The sequence below is a fragment of the Chlamydotis macqueenii genome, chromosome 4 (genome assembly GCF_036417535.1).
Source record: "Chlamydotis macqueenii isolate bChlMac1 chromosome 4, bChlMac1.mat, whole genome shotgun sequence".
Classification (NCBI taxonomy): Eukaryota; Metazoa; Chordata; class Aves; order Otidiformes; family Otididae; genus Chlamydotis; species Chlamydotis macqueenii.
The window spans coordinates 59,330,502-59,350,701 of NC_141559.1; the positions used below are offsets into that span (position 1 = coordinate 59,330,502).

Sequence of the window (20,200 nt, forward strand, 5' to 3'; positions counted from 1 at the left end):
TGGAAGGATGCCTGCACCTCTAATGCCCGTGCTGTTTGCTGTGCTAGCAGAACGTTTTGTAGTGTAAAATGAATCGAGGTCCCTCAGCATTTTACTAGTACTTAACTTTTGAATTAATGAACCTGCTGTGATGTTGATCAATACTTGACACATAATGGAGAAATAGTCTCATAAACTCAGACTCAAGGTTACCTCAAGTATTGGGAGTTTGGGGTTCAGGTGATGGCACGTATCTTCAAAGCAGCACTTCCACAAAGTTTCTGGTAGTCTGTCAGTGGCCATAATACTTTATCATTTAGGTTATCATTTATTTTATTGTAATACATTGTCATTTACCTTGTGTGTGATGCTGTCTTGCGTGTTCAGGTGCAGTTGGAAAGGACCACGTGTTTATATGCCTCATCTCTTCAGAAGGACTGGGGTACTGACTAAGTGCATCAATCTCTTTCGCAGACCTTAAGACTGAGGTAACTAGCTTCTAACAGGAACAGGTTGGGGCTTTGCCTGTGTCTTGAAAATGGTACTAGCCACTGGAAAAGAAGGAGGAAGGCAGTAGGAATTTCACTGGTGCCTATTTTTGCCCTTCTTTCCATTTCTAACGTAGCTTCCTCTCTCCAGAGGTGCATGGTCTTTCCCTGAGCCGTGATGAGCTGAGCATGCATTTTGATGCCGTGACTGAAAAGGCTATCCAATGTGAATTTTAAATGATCGTACAGTTCATGGGAAGAACTTGCTGGGCTCATTTTGAGGTGACCAAAACCAGACCAAGGGAAACCTCTGGGTTTGGTCCCTGAAAAGTTTAAATGAGATAGCAGGTTCATTTAAGAGCATTATGCCTGGGTTGGTAGCTTTTGTTTAATGCAGCAATAGCAATAAACGCCTCATGGTCTTATCCCACCCGTGGCTTGCACTGGCACTTGACCAGAGCTAAGATGATGATACATATTTATTTCTATGAAAAAGTGCAATTTAGAATTCTATTCATCACTCTCTTGAGTGGATTAATAGTTACTATTAATTTTGATGTTCTGTGCTAGTAAAGATTTTTACAACTACCTCATTTTGGAGGTGAAAAAGGGTGATTGTATCTTATTTTGACTTGTCTCTTGTGGGTCCAGTTACATTTGCTTAAACTGTTAATATCTGATCTCTACTTCGCCCAATATGTAAGAGATACAGGTATATTGGTGAATAATGGAGTTTGGATTTTTTATTTTAGAGAGATCTTCAGAAGCTGGCCCAGCACATTTCATTCTTGGTTTTGTACTTAGTTGAAAGTTTGTGAGTTTTAATAATGCTTTTATTTGTAAACCCTAACAATTGCAGTGTCATGCTCAACAACATTCACAACAGGAATATACATCACAAGACGCTTTGGTCCAAAGAGGTTCATAGAAAAGTGCACATCAGTTGTCATAGCTTAGTATCTCTTTTCAAGTCAAACTGTTTGAAAGGTTATTCCAAGGCACAGGACAGTCATAAAATGTTCTTCTTTCTTTTTTTAAAAATAGATGAATTTATCATCTTCTACGTACAGAAGGTGGATAAAAGTAATTTCACCAGAAATAAATGTTGTCATAGCTCTTCTTCCTGTGCACACGATGACTTTTGGTTTTCCAACAAAATGCTTGAGGTGTATGACCGGAGTGACTCACGTAGTGCTTTTCTGCACTTGTCTGATCTGTAGATCATCCTCTGTAGAATGCAGTGACAGATCTTACTGAAAGCGGGCTTGTGTCCCCTTTTTAAAATGAAACACAGATGCGCTGGATGCTTTTTGCCTTAAAACGTTTTCTTCTTTTTCTTTTGTGAAAAACAATAATGGTTAAAAGCAAGATAAGGGTAGAGAAAAGGCAGCAGGCAAAGAATATTAACGGCTTCTTCTGAGAAATAAACAAGCAGAAGCTACACTGGTTTTCTTGGTTGGAGGGATCACAGACTGAATAGTCAGCAGGAAAGCCGTTGTTGCTTATCAGGGTATTGTAAAATTTTATTGAAGGCTTTCCTTTTGAATCTGAAGTGAAGAATCCAAATCTGGGCTTAGATCTTTCTTCAGTCAGTTTAAATGCATAGTAGCCTTTAATCTTGACTTTATCAATGTAGTATGCTGGGAAGGGGGGGAGAAAACAAACAGCAAATGTTAATAAAACCTTGCATTACTTACCTGCAAACCTGGTAATGAGTTCAGATTTAAAATTATTAATCTATCAACTAAAAAAGCATAATTACATCATGAAATATTTACTTACACTTACTTTTCTAATAATACTCAGCTCCCACTATCTTTAATTAAGTAGAAAGAGTGCAATCATTGTTTATAAAAAATAAGTTAAAATTTAGGAATTTTCTGGACCTAGTCTGTGAAAGCTGGATTTAAATGAGGTTAGAGCTGGGAGCTTGCTTTCCTAGGAAAAGTCAGACGCTGCCTTTTCAGTTGCAGTGACTCAAGGGGAGCAGCTGCTCATCTGTGCCACGAGAGGAGCTTTTCTGACCTGCTTCAAACCCCGCTGCTCAGCTCCGCAGCACGCGTGGCTGTATGATACCGCTGCACCCAAGCGCTAGGTGAAAATACTTCAATGAAATAATAAATAGCCGTCCTTGGTGAGCAAACATCTCTCCAGTTCATGTGTAAGCAGACAGCATAGTGGGGGATGTGACTCAGGTTAAGCAAGAACGTTGTAAATGGGGGAGGATCTTTCTGTGAGTACTATTAAGTATGCTCTCTGAAAATGTAAATGGGGATACTATAATGAGTGCCCTTTAAATAACCTTTTCCTTTAATAACTTAGTGTTCTTTTGTTTGCAATGTGAAATCAGCACAGAAAAATAATTCAGCAAATGCTCATTAGTCTTCTAGTAACTGAGAAAGAGCTAAGCGCTGGAGGGGGGATGCTCTGTTTCTTGTTGGTGTCTACAAGTAGCCTGAAGCCATGCTTAGCCGAGAGTAAGATCCATCGCATTGTTTACATAGCTAGCTCTTAGACAGGAGAAACCAGGATATGTAGGCTATGTTTGGGGACAGGTGCCTCAGAAGAGCTTTTAGATTCCCCACATCCTGATCAGGACTAGTGCTCACCAACAGGGAACAGTGAGTGCAGGGAAGTACCATGCATCTTGTTTTGGCAGTATGGGTTCAGTTCCAGGGCCCAACTGGTATGCTGTGGCTTGCTGCTTTCCTTTTAACATTTGGTTGGAGGAAGAGGGATGGAAGGAGTGAGGTCCCTGCAGTATTTCTCATACAATAAGCTATTGCTGAAGATCATTGCCTTGAACATTTTTGTTCTCTGCCTCCATAATTGTTACCAATTTTTCTAAAAAGTGAAGAACTAGATTTCTGTAGGTGCACAGGAGAAAGCAAGTAGTGGAACAGGAACTAGAGTTTGACTCTCCCTTCACAAGCAGCTCCTTAAAAATGTGGTCACCTGCCATATTTCTTCTATATGTTCCTCCAGGTCTCCTCAGACTTGCTTGTGCTTTCCTGCCCAATGACTCAAGTTCAGCAAGCAAGTAAGGGAGGCTCCCACCTTTCTTTGTGGAGCAGAAATTACAGTTGTCTCTTGGGAGTTGTTGGTCTGAAGTGCCATCTCCTACTAACTTCTGAACAGCTACTCTGCTGTATATGCGTGCTCAGACGGCTCCTCACATGGTTTAAACTGGAAGTGGCTGTGTTTCGCGTGAGGGGCTTGATGCCCTTGCTTTGTGTTGTACCTACTCTGAGCATGCCTGCAGAATCAGGCCCCTCAGGAGGCGCAATGTTGCTGGCTGGTTCCTGCATCTCAACCAGAGCTGTTTGCTCTGTCTGGGGCAAGACAGGCATTAAGAAATGCCTGGGTCTGTGCCACGGAAATGGCTCTGGAGAACTTGAATCTATCATATACTCACCTTTTAAAACTTCTTGTACGTATTTTCCTAAGTAATAACTTCGAAGTTCATCGTTGTCTAAGGACTGGTCATCTATTCCGTTTGCTGTGATGTAAATATCGATGTCACCATAGGTTTTTTTAATCCACCTGAGAACTTTGCGCACTCCCCAGGGCACCACTGCCAAACGGGAAGGGGAACTCAGGCAGGTGATATCCTGCAGAAACTGGATGTCGCGATCAAATTCATACTGGCTCCCATTCTGCGGCTCATGAATCACAAATCTGGTGGTGAAATGATTCAGCGCGTAAAAGTCAGCTGCACCTTTGATGAGCTGCTTTTGCTCACTTGTGAAAGTTGGCAATGAAGAATACGAGAGGCCTTTTTTGTTTTTAAAGCCGATGTATTCCCTCATGGTAGCTGGATAGTCCCCAGTCTTAAATATGGGATCGGCAAACCAGCCTATTTCAAACTGTAGAAACCTGTTGGCAGCTTTTGTGTGAGATTCAAAGTAGGGGTTGGCAGGCTCAGCCCAGTCCGAATGCAGGGACAGGGACACTTTGCCGTTCTGAAAGGACCGGTACTGCTCATCGTATGTTCTCCAGGCCATGGCATGTGCTATTAACAAATTGTGTGCTGCCCGGTAGGTATCGTTGCTGCTCCTGTTATAGACATCGCTTAGCCTGTTAGGCTCGTTTATTGTAATCCAGAGTTTAACCAAATCGCCAAGTTCCTGAAAACATAAAGCTGCATAGTCTTGAAAAGCATAGGCAGTAGACTGGTTCAACCAACCTCCTGCCTGCAGCAAAGGACCTGGCAGGCCCAGGTAGGCGTGAGTTGGATAATATAAGGTGACCATGGACTGAACGTTGAGCTTCAGTACTTCACTAATCACGCACCTGTAATACCTTAGAACTTGCCTGTTGACCACAGACAAATCTCCATTGGGTAAAATTAGTGACCAATCAAGTGCAAATCTGTAATGGGTGACTTTCATTTTTTCCAGGAGGTCAAGTTGCTTTTTAATACTGACAAAATCCGTGCACTGTGCTGGTCGGGTTTTTAGCTTCACCCCTTTAACTTTGTGCAGGAGCCCGTCTCCTGTGACGTTCCAGAGGTACAGGCTGGAATCACAGAACTGCGGTGAGGAAGCCACAGATTCTGCCTGTGAAAATAAAAATGATATGTTACAACGGGGTTTCATTAAATGAATGTGTGCTTGTAGTCTGCATTTCTGCGTGTGTTTGGCTGTAGGGTTAGTGCTGGACATCAGGAGGTCCTGCTTAGATGATCCAAGGGGGAGAGGATAACAGACTCGACTATCCAGAGTTTGTCTGTGCTAGTGGTAATCTTACTTGTTCTGTTCCTTCATCTACGAAGAACACTAAAATTGGACTCTGTTCAGCTACACACTGGTGTTTGTGCTGCCACCACCCTACACAACAATAATTTTAGCACAGGTACATCTCCCAAATCAAGTTCACTCTGTGGTCATGCAAACAGTAGTTCTCAGGCAGCTGGGGGGAACACGAGGCAGGGACGGATTATTTTGGCACTGCTGCTGGGATCAACCTTGTGAAAACAGTAGCATGGTGTTCCCTGGTCTTACTGGTAGTCCTTCTGCCTATGCAAACATCTGACATAAACAGCTTGTAGCATTTATTATTAGTTAGATCTTTACTATTTTCTACTAGTTAACAAGGTTAGCACAGGATGTATCCTGTGTAGCACAGGAATGTTTTTTTGCTATTCCAATTTTTTAAAACACTCTTTGTAGGATTTGTGATACTGTAGTGAAGTTGAAAAATATTTAGTTTAAATCTGTTTTTTTTTTTTTTAAGAAAATTGACTTTTCTGAGTTGTGTATTTCCTCAGAACGATTAACAGAATACAGAAGCTTTATTTTTTTTTTTTCCTATGGTTGTCAGTGAATAGGCTAAGTTATGGAGTTTTGTTTTTGTTTTTTGAGGCTGTTGTTGGTCATTGGACTATTCTTTCTGTATGCAATGACAAAAAGAGTATCCCAGCACTGGCCATGCATATGATTAACTTACCTGCCACATTTAAAGTAGAAATTGATACTGTAGGAGCCAATTTGGAAAAAAGGTGGTATAGGGAGAGACTCTTCAGTAGGGCCTGTTGTGACAAGACAAGGGGTAATGGTTTCAAAATAGAGGGAGGCAGATTTAGATTGGATATTAGGAAAAATTTTTTTACAATGAGGGTGGTGGAACACTGGAACAGGTTGCCCAGAGAGGTGGTGGATGCCCCATCCCTGGAAACATTCAAGGCCAGGTTGGACAGGGCTTTTAGCAACCTGATCTGGTTGGATATGTCCTTGCTCCTTGCACAGGGGTTGGACTAGATGACCTTTGAAGGTCCCTTCCAACCCTAACCATTCTATGATTCTATGATTTATTTTCAAATGTAAGCCTGTGTTCTAAGTCTTTTTAAAGGACAGCTTGTTACCCACTTGTGCAAGCAGCATTTAGAGCGTGGCTCAACCCAGGAATCTACTTCTGCCTTGTTCAGTAGCTTTAGATGAGACCTTGAGCCTGTGGGTAGCTCTGCTGCCACCAGCGTGACCACCTTGTCCCTGCCCTGTGCCACCCTCTCCATCACGCTATTGCAGGCATCCCTATGGCCACACTGCGAACTGGATTGGGAAACTCCCCTGGTTGAAAAATAACCCAAGAACAATCGGTCGGGGTCAACTTCTTGGTCTGAAATTTCCTGATGTGATCTGCCACGTGGAGATGCAAGCAGAGGGAAGGCGAGGGAGAGAGGGAAGGCCAGCCTTGCAAGGGCTCCTGCAGTGGGGTCTGCTGCTGTGGGAGCACACCAGCACTCCGTGACTAGCTCACCCGAAAACCTGTGAAGTAGGTAAAGTTGAACCTGTGCAATTATGACTAGGCTTAGCTTCTGTTTGCAGTGTGCGTTGAGATTCCTGAGTGAAAGATGCTGTACAGAGAATTTATTCACAAAGTAAAGCTCTTGATCACTCTGCCTCCAGCAGTCTTCCCAATAGTTTACGCTTACCTTGAGAACAGACTCAGTGATTCCCCAGGAGAAGTCACAGGAGAACTGAGCTTGCAAGCTTGGGGCAGACTCCTTTGGGAAGAAGCCATTTTCTCGTATGATTTGTTTATAATAAAATGCAGATGACTTGGGAATCCTTTCCTTTTTTTCGCTTTTGAAATCAACATAAAATAGTCCGCGCCTGATGTTGTAAGTGTGTTGCCATTCAAAGCCATCAAGGAGTGACCAGGCTGTGTAACCGAACACGTCTATGTTGTCGTATTTAACAGCTGCATAAGAGAAAGTAACATTCATGAGTCTTCTATCTGGGACTCCAACATATATAAGGGATATTTATGACAAAGGTCTATCCACTTTGAAAATCTTGAGGATTTTTTCTCAACACTCATAGGATTATTGGCCCATTGTAATTCATTGCAAAACTGTGACAGATATGTATCTTAGTCCTTATTCACTGGTTCCTTAGGAAATTAAATTACTATTGGAGGCTTTATTTCTGCTCTGAGCAAACATGAACTACTATGCCTCATCCAGCTTTTAGGTTGCATTTGATGATTTCAAGTAATACATACCAATAAAATTAGAGAATCATGAGCAAAAATTAAGGGGGCAGCAGTTGATCTAGTTTGTGCCTTTGTCACAAAGCTAAAACTCTTGTATTGCTCTACCTTTATTTGAAAGATCTCTGCAAGCTGTAACATTTAGAAATGTCTATTCAGCTTCTAAATTGAAAAATTAACTGTGTCAGTATGGAACACGTAATGACTTTAGAAGAAGCTGGGTTGATCAACCCAGCGACAGAAGTGCTTGATTTATTCACAGAATGAGTGCGGCACATGCATGTTTCTTCAGGCAACTTCAATGTCCCTCCACCTTGTACAGGAGTATACATATGAGAAGGAAGACAAAATGACTTCTTTCTCCGGTGTGGAACACGATTCACCAGGAAGGGCAGCAGAACTTCCAAAGCAGGTTCTTGCTGGACACCAACTAACGACAACATTTGTTACCCACTTACAGCCTGTGCCAGCTGGCAGCCTGGAAGAAACAGTCCAAACTCCATGCTCAGTCATGTTAACTGCCTGCTGCCAGCTTTAAGCTAGGAAATAATGCAGGATAACTCCTCACGTTAACCTAACAAGGGCTGGAATATCAAGGCAAAGCAGTGCCCAAGTAGGGTTACTGAGGATTTTGACACAGACACCTGGAGTCCACTGAGAGGAAGCTAAAATATGAAATATTCTGATTTAAAGCTCTGTTCTCGCCCAACATCACTTTGCCTTATTTTCTCAGGACATTTCACTTTGCATAATTTTGTATTTATTCTGAATTTCTTTGCCTTGGTCACACCACGCTGCAGCTTCAGTGGAAGGCAGTTTTGCACGGTACTTGTATTCATGCAGCCGAGTAACAAGGTACCCAGCAGCACTGTCTTAGTCAAGGGCAGTATTTTACTAGCTGCTGGATGAAGAAAACAGAAAAGCCCAAGAGCTTGCAATGTAAGTACATGAGAAGTGGATAGACAAGGCCAGAATACTGGTAAGGAGATGAGGGAATGTAACGAAGCAATACAATGGCATGTATTTTCAAGAAAAGCAACTTCTAAATATTAGGGAAACTATGGAAAAAGTACAAAAATTTTTGAAAATATCAATTACAAAACACAGAGGTGGAGAATGATGTAGAGGATAAAGAGATAGGCCAGAAGGGCCTTGCAAGTAAAGATGAGTACTTCATGCCTGTGATGAGGAAGGCTGAACAAGTGGAAGTAGACATACAGGGACAGCATAAGTGACTACTGAGAAAAAATGTTTTTTTCCTAGAAGCATACTGAACAGACGGGGGCTAAGTTTAATTGTCAGAGCAAAAGATGCCGTGGTTCTTGTGACAGTGCATGCCTAGATAGAAATTTTGGCTATTCAAATGGGCAGGGAAAAAAGCACTATTCTATGTATATTTTGTAGTAAGAAGAATTAATAGTTAGGCAGGTGATAGGTAGAGATCCTGTGGATCAGCCTGAGAGTATGTTTGTAACGTTTGTAGTGACAGTGAAAGGAGAGGGCAGAAACCGAAATCAGGATCCTCACTGAATGTCAGAGGGGATGAGATAATCCTCCTGAAAACCAAGGGGATGGCTGGGGGCAGTAACAAGGGGCTGAAGGTAGAAGAGGTAGAAGATTTAAGCTCCCTCTGTCACCAGAGGTGAGAACCATGGAAGGAGATTTCAAGGCATTTCTGTGTCTGCTAGAGGTGGAGCTTTGGAGTCCGTCTGCAGAAGTAATCGTTTCAGTATCAACAGGCGTGCGTATGCCACTGCGAAGCTGTAGTTTCAATTGCATCCCTGTATCACAACTGAGGTCAGTCCATTGCAATGATGATGTTACACATCACCTGCTTTCATGACTCACACTGCCGTGAGTTATGGATCTACAGTGCAAAGTTTACAGCACTCTCCTTGAACGCTCACACACAGGAGTGGAGCTCCTTATTGCCTGTTACACACTATCCTAACAGCCACCATCCCATTACAATTTCACCTGTACAAATGATGTTTTGAAATTAACATCATGTAATTGACTTTGCTGCAAACAGCAGATTTATACCTGACTTCTCTGTAAGTAAAAATATGAAAAGATGTTCCTAATATTATTCCTGATCAGACAAATTAAAGTTTGCTTCACAAAAAAAAATGCTTTAGTTAAGAGATAATCCTGTATTTAGAGGCAGAGGTTGAAGTAGCTGCATATATAAAAATGTAGATGACAATTCTTGAGAAGCAGTTACTGGTTGAACACTGAGGAAGTATTTCAGAAGCGTGAATCCATGGGTGGTTATTACAGCCAAGTCTGCTGTAGAGGATTCAAAAAAAGAGAACACACTACAGATTTTCTTATGTATGTGTCCAGAAATCTACCTGTTCCACACCTCCATATCCAAGCCTGCATCTAGACTTTCCTTCTATGTCACTGCAGTATTCCAAATATGGAATGTAACCTTCTGAAAATCTGGAAAAGGTAGGACATATAGCACAGTTGTGCTGTGTGAAGTTTACAGTTTGAACTGTCTTTAAATATATCTGGATTATCTTAATTTGGAGCTTAATTACATTTGTTGGTGATACAGCACTTCCTGACATAGTGTCAGAGTAAACAATCACCTGCGTATTCCCTTTCCTAAAGATAAGAAATGTTTCGGTAAAGGGACCCGAGCCATCCCATGGCTGCTGTGTGGCAGCAGCAGCAGGGCAGCCTGCTGGGAGGACAGCTCTCGGGACCAGCAGCTGTTCCTCTCCCAGCGCCGAACCTACAAACTTGGGCAAGGGTGAAAAGACATACTGGTTTTGCAGAGTGTTTAGGTATAACAACGTTTGTAGATGTTGGACTTTAGCTTTCTAGGACAGGGACTATGTTTTTTTTTTCTGTGTTCGTACAACACCTAGCACCAGTAGATCCCAATCCATTACTTGTACCCATGCAGTATAAGTAATTAATAATTAACTTAGCTGCCATTATCTCTTTTAAAAAAATTATTAAATCATCACAGAGCTAAATATCAAATGATCTTAAAAACTCAAAAAATCCAACAACTAACTCATGTACAAACCTTGTAAAACCTGATTAATGAAGTTTTTCATCATGTAGATGGCTGTGGTGTCATCTGTTTTCACATGGCTGTCAGTGAACCAGCCATTCTCTGCAATCAAGATTCGAGGACTGTTGTATTCCAGTTTAATCCAGTTCAGTACCTCCCTCAAATTGAGTGACACATTTTGTCCCATTTTTGGTAGAGTGTTTGGAGGTTTAAAGTTATTAGGACCAAAGGAAAATGCAAAGAAGTCAGCTGTTCCCTTTATGTAGTTTTTCTCATCCTCAGTGAAGCGTGGCAAAAAGGAGAATTCATTTTTCAGTTCTTCTGGATAATCGCCGTCCCCATGGATGGGTTTAGCAAACCATCCGAGTACTCTCTCCATAGATTGCTGACATTTAGAAATGTCCAAAGCATCTTCTGATTTGTTAGGTTCGATCCAGTGGGATCCCAATACTATGGACACCGTCCCCTTCTGATATGGTTGAAAACGTTTTTTGTAGTTATGCCAAACTTTTGCGTGAGCCTGAGGAGAGAAAAATAACATTAAATTGTAACTCTAATAAATCTCTGTGTGCGTCGGCAGCTAGACAGGCAGGCAGCGGCATCTGATTCACCGCAGACTTCTATGGAAATGTTAACAAACAGTTAAGGCATGCTAATTACCCCGCATGGTAGTAATAAGCAATTACTGTTCTACTGCAAGGTACCTCAAGGTGATGGCAATGGTCGTATCTCATGTGCACTGCTCCTGTGACACATTAAGGCTGTGGCCTTTTGCCTAAATTTCACCAGAGGACGCAGCAGGGGTATGAATCGCTGTTACAGGGACGCTTTGGGACTAAACAGCTGTTAACGGTGGGATCTGAACTCTGTGATCTAGACAGTCCCATCTAGGTCTTTCTTCATTAAGCAGTGATTGCTGGAACGGTTAAAATTTTAAACCATCTTTGCAATTGTTCCATAAACAATGCATCGTGAATATTGTTTCCTTTTTCAGTGTTGGCTCTGTGCTATTAACTGCTCTGTGCTATGGGGGTTGCTCTGATCAAACCATGTCCACCCCTTCCCTCTTCTGGGGATACACTTACATTTGTTTTAGTTTGGCCTGGTCATATGAGTAAGTGTCCAACTTTTGATATTTGCACAGTCTCTAAATGTAAAAACTTAGAGAGAGGACCCAGCTGCAAAGTTTGAACCCAAATGTCAATTTCCCAGTTCTGTGTGAGAATTTTGACCCAGGATTTTAGTTCATTTCTTCTTTGAAGCTACTATAATAATTTTTTGACAGGACATGCAACAGCACAGAATGAAGCTTATTCATTTTAAGTGGAGAACAACAATGCTTTGGCTTTAAAAGGAAATTCGGCAGCAGTGTCTCAAAAGATCTATTGGGTATGGCATGTTTTAGTACTCATAACCAGCCAAATATTGACTGCCCTAGGACAGACAAAAGTTTTGCTACTTGTGTTAGTGCCAATGAAAGCACACCTTGTATCACATCTTAATTCCATTTTTTCTGATTAGGAGTCAAAATTTCACACACACACACAAAAAGGAATCGATGGGAAACTGAGGAAGTATTAATATTGTCAGAGTCCCATAGGAAAAGGGGAGAGCTAGGGTGTCAGAGAAGGGACACTCCGGATCGCAGTGGGAATGACGCCAGAGGATCCGACAAAGGGGAGGGGAGCTGACCTCTCCCAGCTGAGGAGTTGTCAAGTAACTCAGGGTTTACACTGTTCCTAACATGTGCCTCTATACTCTTAAGCTAGAAAGAAAATAACTGTTTGTACCCAGAAAAAAAACATTGAGGAACATTGTGAAACACTCAGAGTGCCGAGTTAAACTGACATCATTACCAAGCCAAACAGCATTGCTTACCTTTGACAATAATTTCAGTTAATTTATCTAGAAACACACAGCCTTGACAGTTTAAAAAAAACAAAAGACCTGATGTCAGGTAGATATTTGGTTAAGCTAGGGAGTACCAAAGACTTACAGTTTGTGAAATTTTGTGTATCAGTTGTTTATGGTTTCTAAGGTCATGCTCGTAACATTTGTTCAAGGTTTGTCTTTGAAAATACTGATAAAGTAGCATTAACCTTTGAAATGCAGGTTCTGTAGCTGAAAAAGGGAAGTCAGCAAAATTGTACTCGGGAGGCAAACTGCAAGATACAGTTAAAATATTACAAAATGGGTCTCTTACCAGCCTCATCAGAAAATGGAAGTGGCCAGTGCCACCCCCTCGCTGACCCTCCCTGTCCTCCCCTGAAGGTCTCACCCGGGGTGGGGCCTGGGGCCAGGCTTGCTTTGTTCTCTGCCTCTAGTGATTTCTCACCTGGTTAATAGATATTTTTTTTCCCCAGACACAGGCTGCTAACACCACTGTTTAATGAAAGGTACATGGTTGCGTTGGCTCAACAAGAAAAGCCCTGCTGAAGTCAGCTGTACCATGCACAGTGCCAAGCAGCACAACAGCAGGTAAATCTCAGCCTTCCCACATTTCTAGGTGAGGTGGAGAAAGATGGCTTTGCCAAAACCCGACTAATCAGAATGAAATATTGACAGGTAAAAGACAACCAGGGACAAGTCATTGTACACATAGGCACCTTCAAGAGGTTGATTAGAAGAAAGTAAAGTTACTACTAAAAATATTGTCTACAGTAGAAAATACAGTCACAGGTATAATTCCACAGGAGCAGACCTCAGGTACAAATAAGTACATTTAATATGAGTCACAATAGGATGCCCACACACAAATCCCTATGTGTCACTGATGTCTCACTGAGGGTTAACTCTATAGAAAAAAAAAAAAGTCACTTGTCTATACTGAGGGTTTTTACAGATGCAGTAGAGACAATAGCATTTGCTTGCCTGTAATTCTATTTTGAGCTGTTAATTACCTGTAAAGCAGCCTAAGCTTCTCAGGTAAAAGTTGTTCGCTAAGTGCAAACTACTGTTGATAGAACCAACTGATTAATATCATTTGTTTTGTAAGACCACATATGAAAAAAACATCAATTTAAAAGCTGTATCACACATCAATTTGGCTATTTTGAGTAAATCTTTACTAATCTTTTTTTTTTCAGTTAGAGTTTAATCCCCAATCTTTCACTTTCCTTGTTAGATCAAGGACAAATGTCAAGGCTAAGTACACAGAGAAAGCAGGATCGATATTGTGTATTTATTCTAGATACATATGACACATTAACTTCAGCATATTTTCCTGGTATTAATATAGAAATTATTCCGTAGACTTGAAAGTCACAGAGAGTACTAAGTCAGTTAGTTAACCCTGTAAAAAGGCTAGATAAGTCAATTCAATAAAATCAAGACAACAGTATTGTTCTCCTCTCTTCTTGAAATATTCTCATACTCCTTCAGGCTTTGATCCTGTCATTCATCATGTATGTACGCAAAGAGTTTACTGTTGGAAGACCAATACTTTCAAATTCTTAGGTTATGTTAAAGTCAAGCAATTTTCCTTGAATGTCTCAGCAATGAGCACACAAAACAATGCCAAGGGTCTGTGGAGTGTGCTGGAGATCAAGAACATTTAGGAAAACTAGAATAAAAAAAAAAAGGCTAATAAAATTAATCTGGGTTTGTGTTTAATTGTTTTTTAAGCCATTAAAAGATAGAATACAGAGTCTGATGATGATGCTGTTAAACATCACCTTAGAAGAAGGGCTTATTTGGAGAATATATTTCAGTTCAAGGCCCTTTTGGTCTGTGGTAAAGATGCCATGTAGTCTGTAGAGCTAAAACCTATATTTTGTAAACTGATTCTGAAGCTCAATGCTTGTGAAGGAAAAAAAGGGTTCTTGAGATACAGGCAACTAAATTTCTAAGAGGGTTTACTATCAAATTTGTTGTATGCTAACCATCTTGCATTTGGATTGTGTTTTTCCTGATGATTTCCAAGAAGTGCAAGAAAGCTAGCCTGAAAATAACAAATCATACCAAAAAAAGTGTGAATCAGTGCTGAATTTGGCATCGTCACTGATGGCTACTACTGTTTGAAAAATCTTCCAGCAAAGACATTTACAAACAGACAATTCTGCTGCCTACCCTAGAGCCGTACTCCATGGAGACAGATTTCCCTTCTCCTGTAAGAAATGTGGGCACTGGTGTACCTTCATTTTTCTAGAGCCTGAGGAAAGGAGGCCTCTTTGGAGGAAGGAAAGAAAGTGTCTGGTTGGACATAGAGATAAGAATTATTCCCCATTCACTCAGTATAAATTTGTTTCTAAGGAGAATGAGTTACGGGACTTCTCTGGGACATGTTCATCCAAAGGTCCCAACAGCAGCAGTATCCACGAAGAGATCCTGGCATAGTGAGAGCTACCAAAGACCTGGGAGTAATGCAGCTGGGCACAGAGGTGAACCTATGGAGACACCATAGGCGTATTCATTGCCTTTTCGCAGAATGTGAAGGTGTGTCCATGAAAAAAATTGTTAGGAAGATCTTATTCTGACAGTTTCCTCCTGGGCTCTTCTGCCAAATGGAAAGGAGTGTGAATGATCTTTAACAGAAAAAAAAAAAACCACACACAAAAAAAACCAAACCAAAAAGCCCCTTTCTGCATGTTACATAGCAAAGGCTGAACTGCCTGGAGGACACTGATATAAAGGATGAAAAGAAGACAGCTTCGCCTGCAGTTTGTGATCTTTACAAACCTCAATCTAAGTATAAAACAACATAACCAGATCCAGAGAAAATGGTAATCCTGAATCAGGTATTTCTCTCCAGCCACCATGATTCATCTGCTTTATATTTTCTTGCTTCTCGTCAGATTTATTTGCTGTTAAATCAAATCAATCCATCTAATTTTTCTGTGTGTAGTTTTTTTTCTTCTCTGCCTCAGTATGACAGCTGCCTCAGGAGCAAGCTCATAGTTTTTGTGTCTTCTTTGATGTGTCTTTCAAATGTCACACGGCAAGTTCCATGTTATCATTAATTGTTTTCCGATGTTGCTTTTGTGAAGTAGTCTCCTTTGATGAACAAAGGAGATACGCTTTTCACGGCCACTTTCCATCTGGTGTGACATTTCACATACTCCTCCTGTCAGTGGTAATGATCATACAATTGAATAGAGATTTCCTAAGTGAACCCCTTAGCAATTTATAATTGATAAGTGTCAAACTTCAAATTTCCTATTCATTTCCATGGAAATAGTATCAGGTTCTTTAAAATTATCAGTAGCAAGTATTACCCTCCACGTATGAATAACTTACAGAGCAACATGCAAATATGGTTTTTAAATTGAAATTTTAAGTTCTTCTTCTGTGGATTATTTTCCCTACGTGGATCTCCTAAGCACCCTGCTTAGCAGCCTTTGCTTCTGCGTTCACTAGCCCTCTTTATGGGTCTTGAATAGCAAGACCTGTGTGAAAGGCAGGGCTGTCTCTTAAGTAGATGTATCTGGGGCATTCCCTTAAAGGATGGAAGGCACAGAAGGAAAACACAGGTGATACAGTCGGTGATACAGCATCTGCAATGCCTTCTATCTCTGAGCAACCTGGTCTGGTTGGAGATGTCCCTGCTCCTTGCAGGGGGCTTGGACTAGATGACCTTTAAAGGTCCCTTCCAACCGAAATTATTCTGTGATCCTATGCCTTGTGCTAGCCATCACCATACGGTTCTGGGGCTTGATGAAGACACAACAATCCTACTTTTGTTGAAAAGCCTTAATAACATCATTATCTACCCAATAACCTAATTGATTCATGAAAGCCGATCATTTTTTAATGAATTCCAAAGCGCATGGACTTTTCTCTCATGACAGCCAATTATTTGAGTTTTAAGATACTGAATTTCTTTAGCCTACTAAAACTGATAGTTTAAAATGAAGAGAAATTTCTTCAGCCCTCTTCTAGAGAGGCAAAAATCTCCAGCAACTTTCAAACTGTTCTTACAATAAAATAATCCAAAGTCCAACAAAGCAGAGGTTTATGGTTTGTTACATTGTTTTTGTTATTCTATGAAACCTGGCCTCAGGTTGCAATTGATATATCGCATAAAAGCACTCCTTTATGTAAGTGGTGATTAGTTCTCACAACACCGCAACTGCAACAGTGCACTGGTTAATGACACTAAAAGTAGGACTCGTGAGAGAGCCTCATTTTATCCAAAGGTACTACAAAAAGGCTTGAGAATGATTATTCAGCAATTTGCTACATAAGAGAGTGGTCACCAGATTAGTTGCTTTTGAGCATTAAAGATCTATTTTTCCTGTTCAGCATATTTAATGGATGGGCCTGCTAATGCGCATAGGGTTGCACGAAGAATATTGTCTTTCAACAGCCTGTCCAAAAATGAAGCCCTGACACGGACAAGAACATGTCTCTTCCTAAAGCTGCTGACATAAATAGAAATATTTTCAACAGCTTTAGCAGGCTTTGCCTCACACTGCCAAAACCTGATGTTTATTTTTATTTTTGGTTTGCAGTGGTAAATTCGAAGGTCATAATAAAATGTCTGAGAAACAGATTTGCATATACCAGCCCTGAAATGAAAAGCCATGTGAAATCACTTTAAAGAGGGATTCTTACAACATTCCCTGCCTCTCAAAGGAGAGACATTTCACAACACATGAATCCTGATTATGCATCAATACATTGTATTAATAGGGCATTGTCAAAAATACTAAACAAACTGAAGATTTAGATACCCACAAAAATATTTGAGAAAGATTCTGGCTAGTTAGCTTGAAACATATAATACCACCTATGACTTCTGTGGAATGACTGGCTTTAATTACATTTTAATAAGAAAAATAATATTATATCTATAAGAAGAGTTGACTGATGTTGACTGGTTCCTCAAGAGCTTCCATTCCACCTCCAACTCCAAACATCAAAGTCCAGTTCCTCAAAAACATTACTACAGATTTGAGATTCTTCAATAAGACCTAAAATCTTCAGAAATTTTACGGTGCCACAGGTGACAACTGCTAATACATTAGGTAATGTTCATGGGGTTGTGAGAAAGATACAACATTAAAATAATTTCTGCCCAAGAGTAATAAAATCCTAGTTAATGGATTGTGTGTTGCTGAAAGTCTCATTAATCTTTTCATTGAAGTGATTTATTTTATATTCAGGTTCACAGACTTTAAAACTAGAACCAACTATCAGATCAAGTCTGAGAGTTAAACAACATCAACCAAGAAACTTAGGTCAGTAATTTGTATATCAAACCCAGCTCTGCTTGGTGTCCTGGAACACCCAATTTATTCTTCAGCAGAGGCACTGCTGCCCAAGTGCTGCGTGCTGCTTACACAGATTTTACAAAGTGGGAAAACGCAGAGACTGCCTAGTTGGTGCCCTCGTTTTGATTGTGCCACTCAGAAATGAAGGGAAGAAATGCTACAAACTTATGTTGCATCTTTTATATGCATTACATAAAATATATTTTATATAGCACTTGAAAAGAAAAGGAATGATTGAGCATCTTGGAGATGCTTCACAAATCTCTATAGTTAAATCATTCTTGTGCTAAGTCTGAAATCAGTGACTCGGTACGCTTGATGACTTTCCTATGTGTAAAACTTCTATTGACTGCAGTGTGAATCTTCTGAAAAAGGAAGTTCTGCAGGTTCAAGCCCAGAAGCAAATACAAGAAATAGAAATGGTCAGCTGCAGAATATTTTTAACTACTCTGGCAATTAATTTTTTTCCCACATGCGTACTTCTTTCTAGCGGACAAATACATTCAGGTTTATTTGTTAATGATATTTATAATGTATGGTAGGTCGTAGAAAAATTCTCTTTGTGACAGCAAGGAATAGTTTGAGCAGAGGAAATTATACTAGCTGCTCTATCAAACAGAGACAGGATAGTGACCTGCTCTGTAAACTACTCTGAACACTACAAATGAAAAAAAATGCTGTATTGATATTGTTAATTCTTATCTTAAACTGCTGTTATGGGAAACTTTAATTATAGTAAGAGAAAATAAGAATATAAGCTCCTATGCAGAAGAACTAGCTGCTCTGGAGAAAGAAATGAATAATCTGTCAGAGGAGATGCTGTAAACTCTGTAATATTGTTCAGAATACCAGGAACAACATCTGCACTTTCTCCTGAAAAAATATGACCTACTTCAGACTTCTCTTTTTGCCTTAAACATTTTGCAATATGACCTTACTAAGCTAGAACTAATCCTATTTATATATATACATACTCTATCGCTAGTAGAATGGATCCAATATGCAAATAGAAATAAATTTCATTTTAAACTAATAGAATGGTCATTTCAGTGTAGCCGAATTAATGATCACGTCACTGTGTTTAATTAAGTGTAAAGAATTAAGGAAAATCACGCTCTTTAATAGCCGGATTTTGTAGGCAAAACCTAATTTAAATAAAGTAATACAACAAGCACTTTAAAACAAATAATTACTGAGTCAGCTGCTGCAACAACAATAAAATCAACATGGGGATTAAAAAAAACATTGCCTTAGCTGAGGGTTATTTCTTGGTGTTTTCACCTTTACTGATTTTTTTTTTTTTTAACATTGACCACATGATTGATTCCTCTCATTATTTCCCACGGCAGTGCAAGATCAGTTTGTAAAATCTCACTGTACCGTACCTTGATCAAATTGTGTCCCACAGAGTAGACGGTTGTTATTTTCCCTCTCTCTCCAGGAGCATGAATACCTGTGCCGTACCCATGCCAAGCAACTAAGTAAGGATTGTGGATTGTAATCCAATACTTTACACGATCCCCAAAGGCCTGGAAGCAAAAGGTGGCATAGTCACTGAAGATATCAATTACTGATTCGTTTTTCCATCCCCCGTATTTTTCTTGCAGCATCAAGGGCAGGTCCCAGTGGTACAGAGTAACCACGGGGTCAATATTTCTGTCGAGTAGAGAGTCAATGAGGCTGTTATAATACTGGAGTCCTTTTTCATTGGGAGCTGCTACCACTCCAGTGGGAAAAAGCCTTGACCATGAAATTGAAAACTGGTAAAAAGTAACTCCTAAAAGATCCAGAGCAGACAAATCTTTGTCCAACAAGGTGTAACTGTCACTGGAGGCGTCTGTGCTGTCAGCATCCCTGAACTCCGAGTGGATGAAGTGGTCCCAGATGGAGGAGCCCTTCCCGTCCTTCCTCCAGCTGCCTTCTACCTGGAAAGCCCCGGTCCCTACACCCCAGAGAAACTCTTTGGGGAAAGCGTCATACAAAAACATCTGTGTTTCACTCACAGGGCTGAAGTGGGGGTCCTTTTTCCACACAGATCGCCCGTCTCCAGGAAGCCCAGTAACCATCCTTACAAAAACTAAAGTCCAAAAAACAACAAATCTCTCCAGTCGCCGGCCGCACATTATGCACCAAGTGTTAAAAGTCAGATTTCTTTCACTGACAGTTAAAAAAGTACATTCATTCTCTGGAGTCCCCGCGGTGCAGACTGTCTTCATTCGCTACGAACTGCTGGAGTGTCTTATCAAAGCTTCACTAAAAGCCTGTGATCGTAAGAGCCCTGTCAATGATTAGCCTGAACTGTGAGACCTAGAACGGGTCAGAGAACGGCGTAATTTTTAGGGAGGTGGCCTCTGTATGACCACTGAGACACCTAGCTGGCTTCTTACTGCAGGAAAATAGGTTGCCTGAACAATATAAACGCTAGTAACTAATTTATCATTATTTAAAGCTCAGTCATTTGAGTGGAAGAACACAGGCAACAGAGGGTGCTAAGAAGC

The 20,200-nt window shown here is 40.5% G+C and overlaps 1 protein-coding gene across 1 annotated transcript; it reads right to left on the reverse strand.

Moving 5' to 3' along the window:
• Positions 1–1,195: 1,195 nt before the first annotated feature.
• On the reverse strand, positions 1,196–19,825 carry KLB (klotho beta). The gene is made up of 5 exons (XM_010122002.2): positions 19,088–19,825; positions 10,504–11,011; positions 6,901–7,169; positions 3,883–5,026; positions 1,196–2,107 (listed from the first exon to the last, which is right to left on the reverse strand). The coding sequence occupies exons 1-5, from the start codon at positions 19,823–19,825 to the stop codon at positions 1,746–1,748; spliced, it is 3,021 nt and encodes a 1,006-aa protein (XP_010120304.1). The 3' UTR covers positions 1,196–1,745.
• Positions 19,826–20,200: the final 375 nt, after the last annotated feature.

Coding starts and splice junctions, on each gene's coding strand:
- KLB (XM_010122002.2), bottom strand. CDS start 19,825: ATGTGCGGCCGGCGACTGGAGAGATTTGTTGTTTTTTGGACTTTAGTT. Junction 7,170..10,503: donor CATTAATCAGGTTTTACAAG/GTTTGTACATGA, acceptor TCTCTTATGCAG/CTGTTAAATACGACAACATA. Junction 2,108..3,882: donor CGTACAAGAAGTTTTAAAAG/GTGAGTATATGA, acceptor CCCCCTTCCCAG/CATACTACATTGATAAAGTC.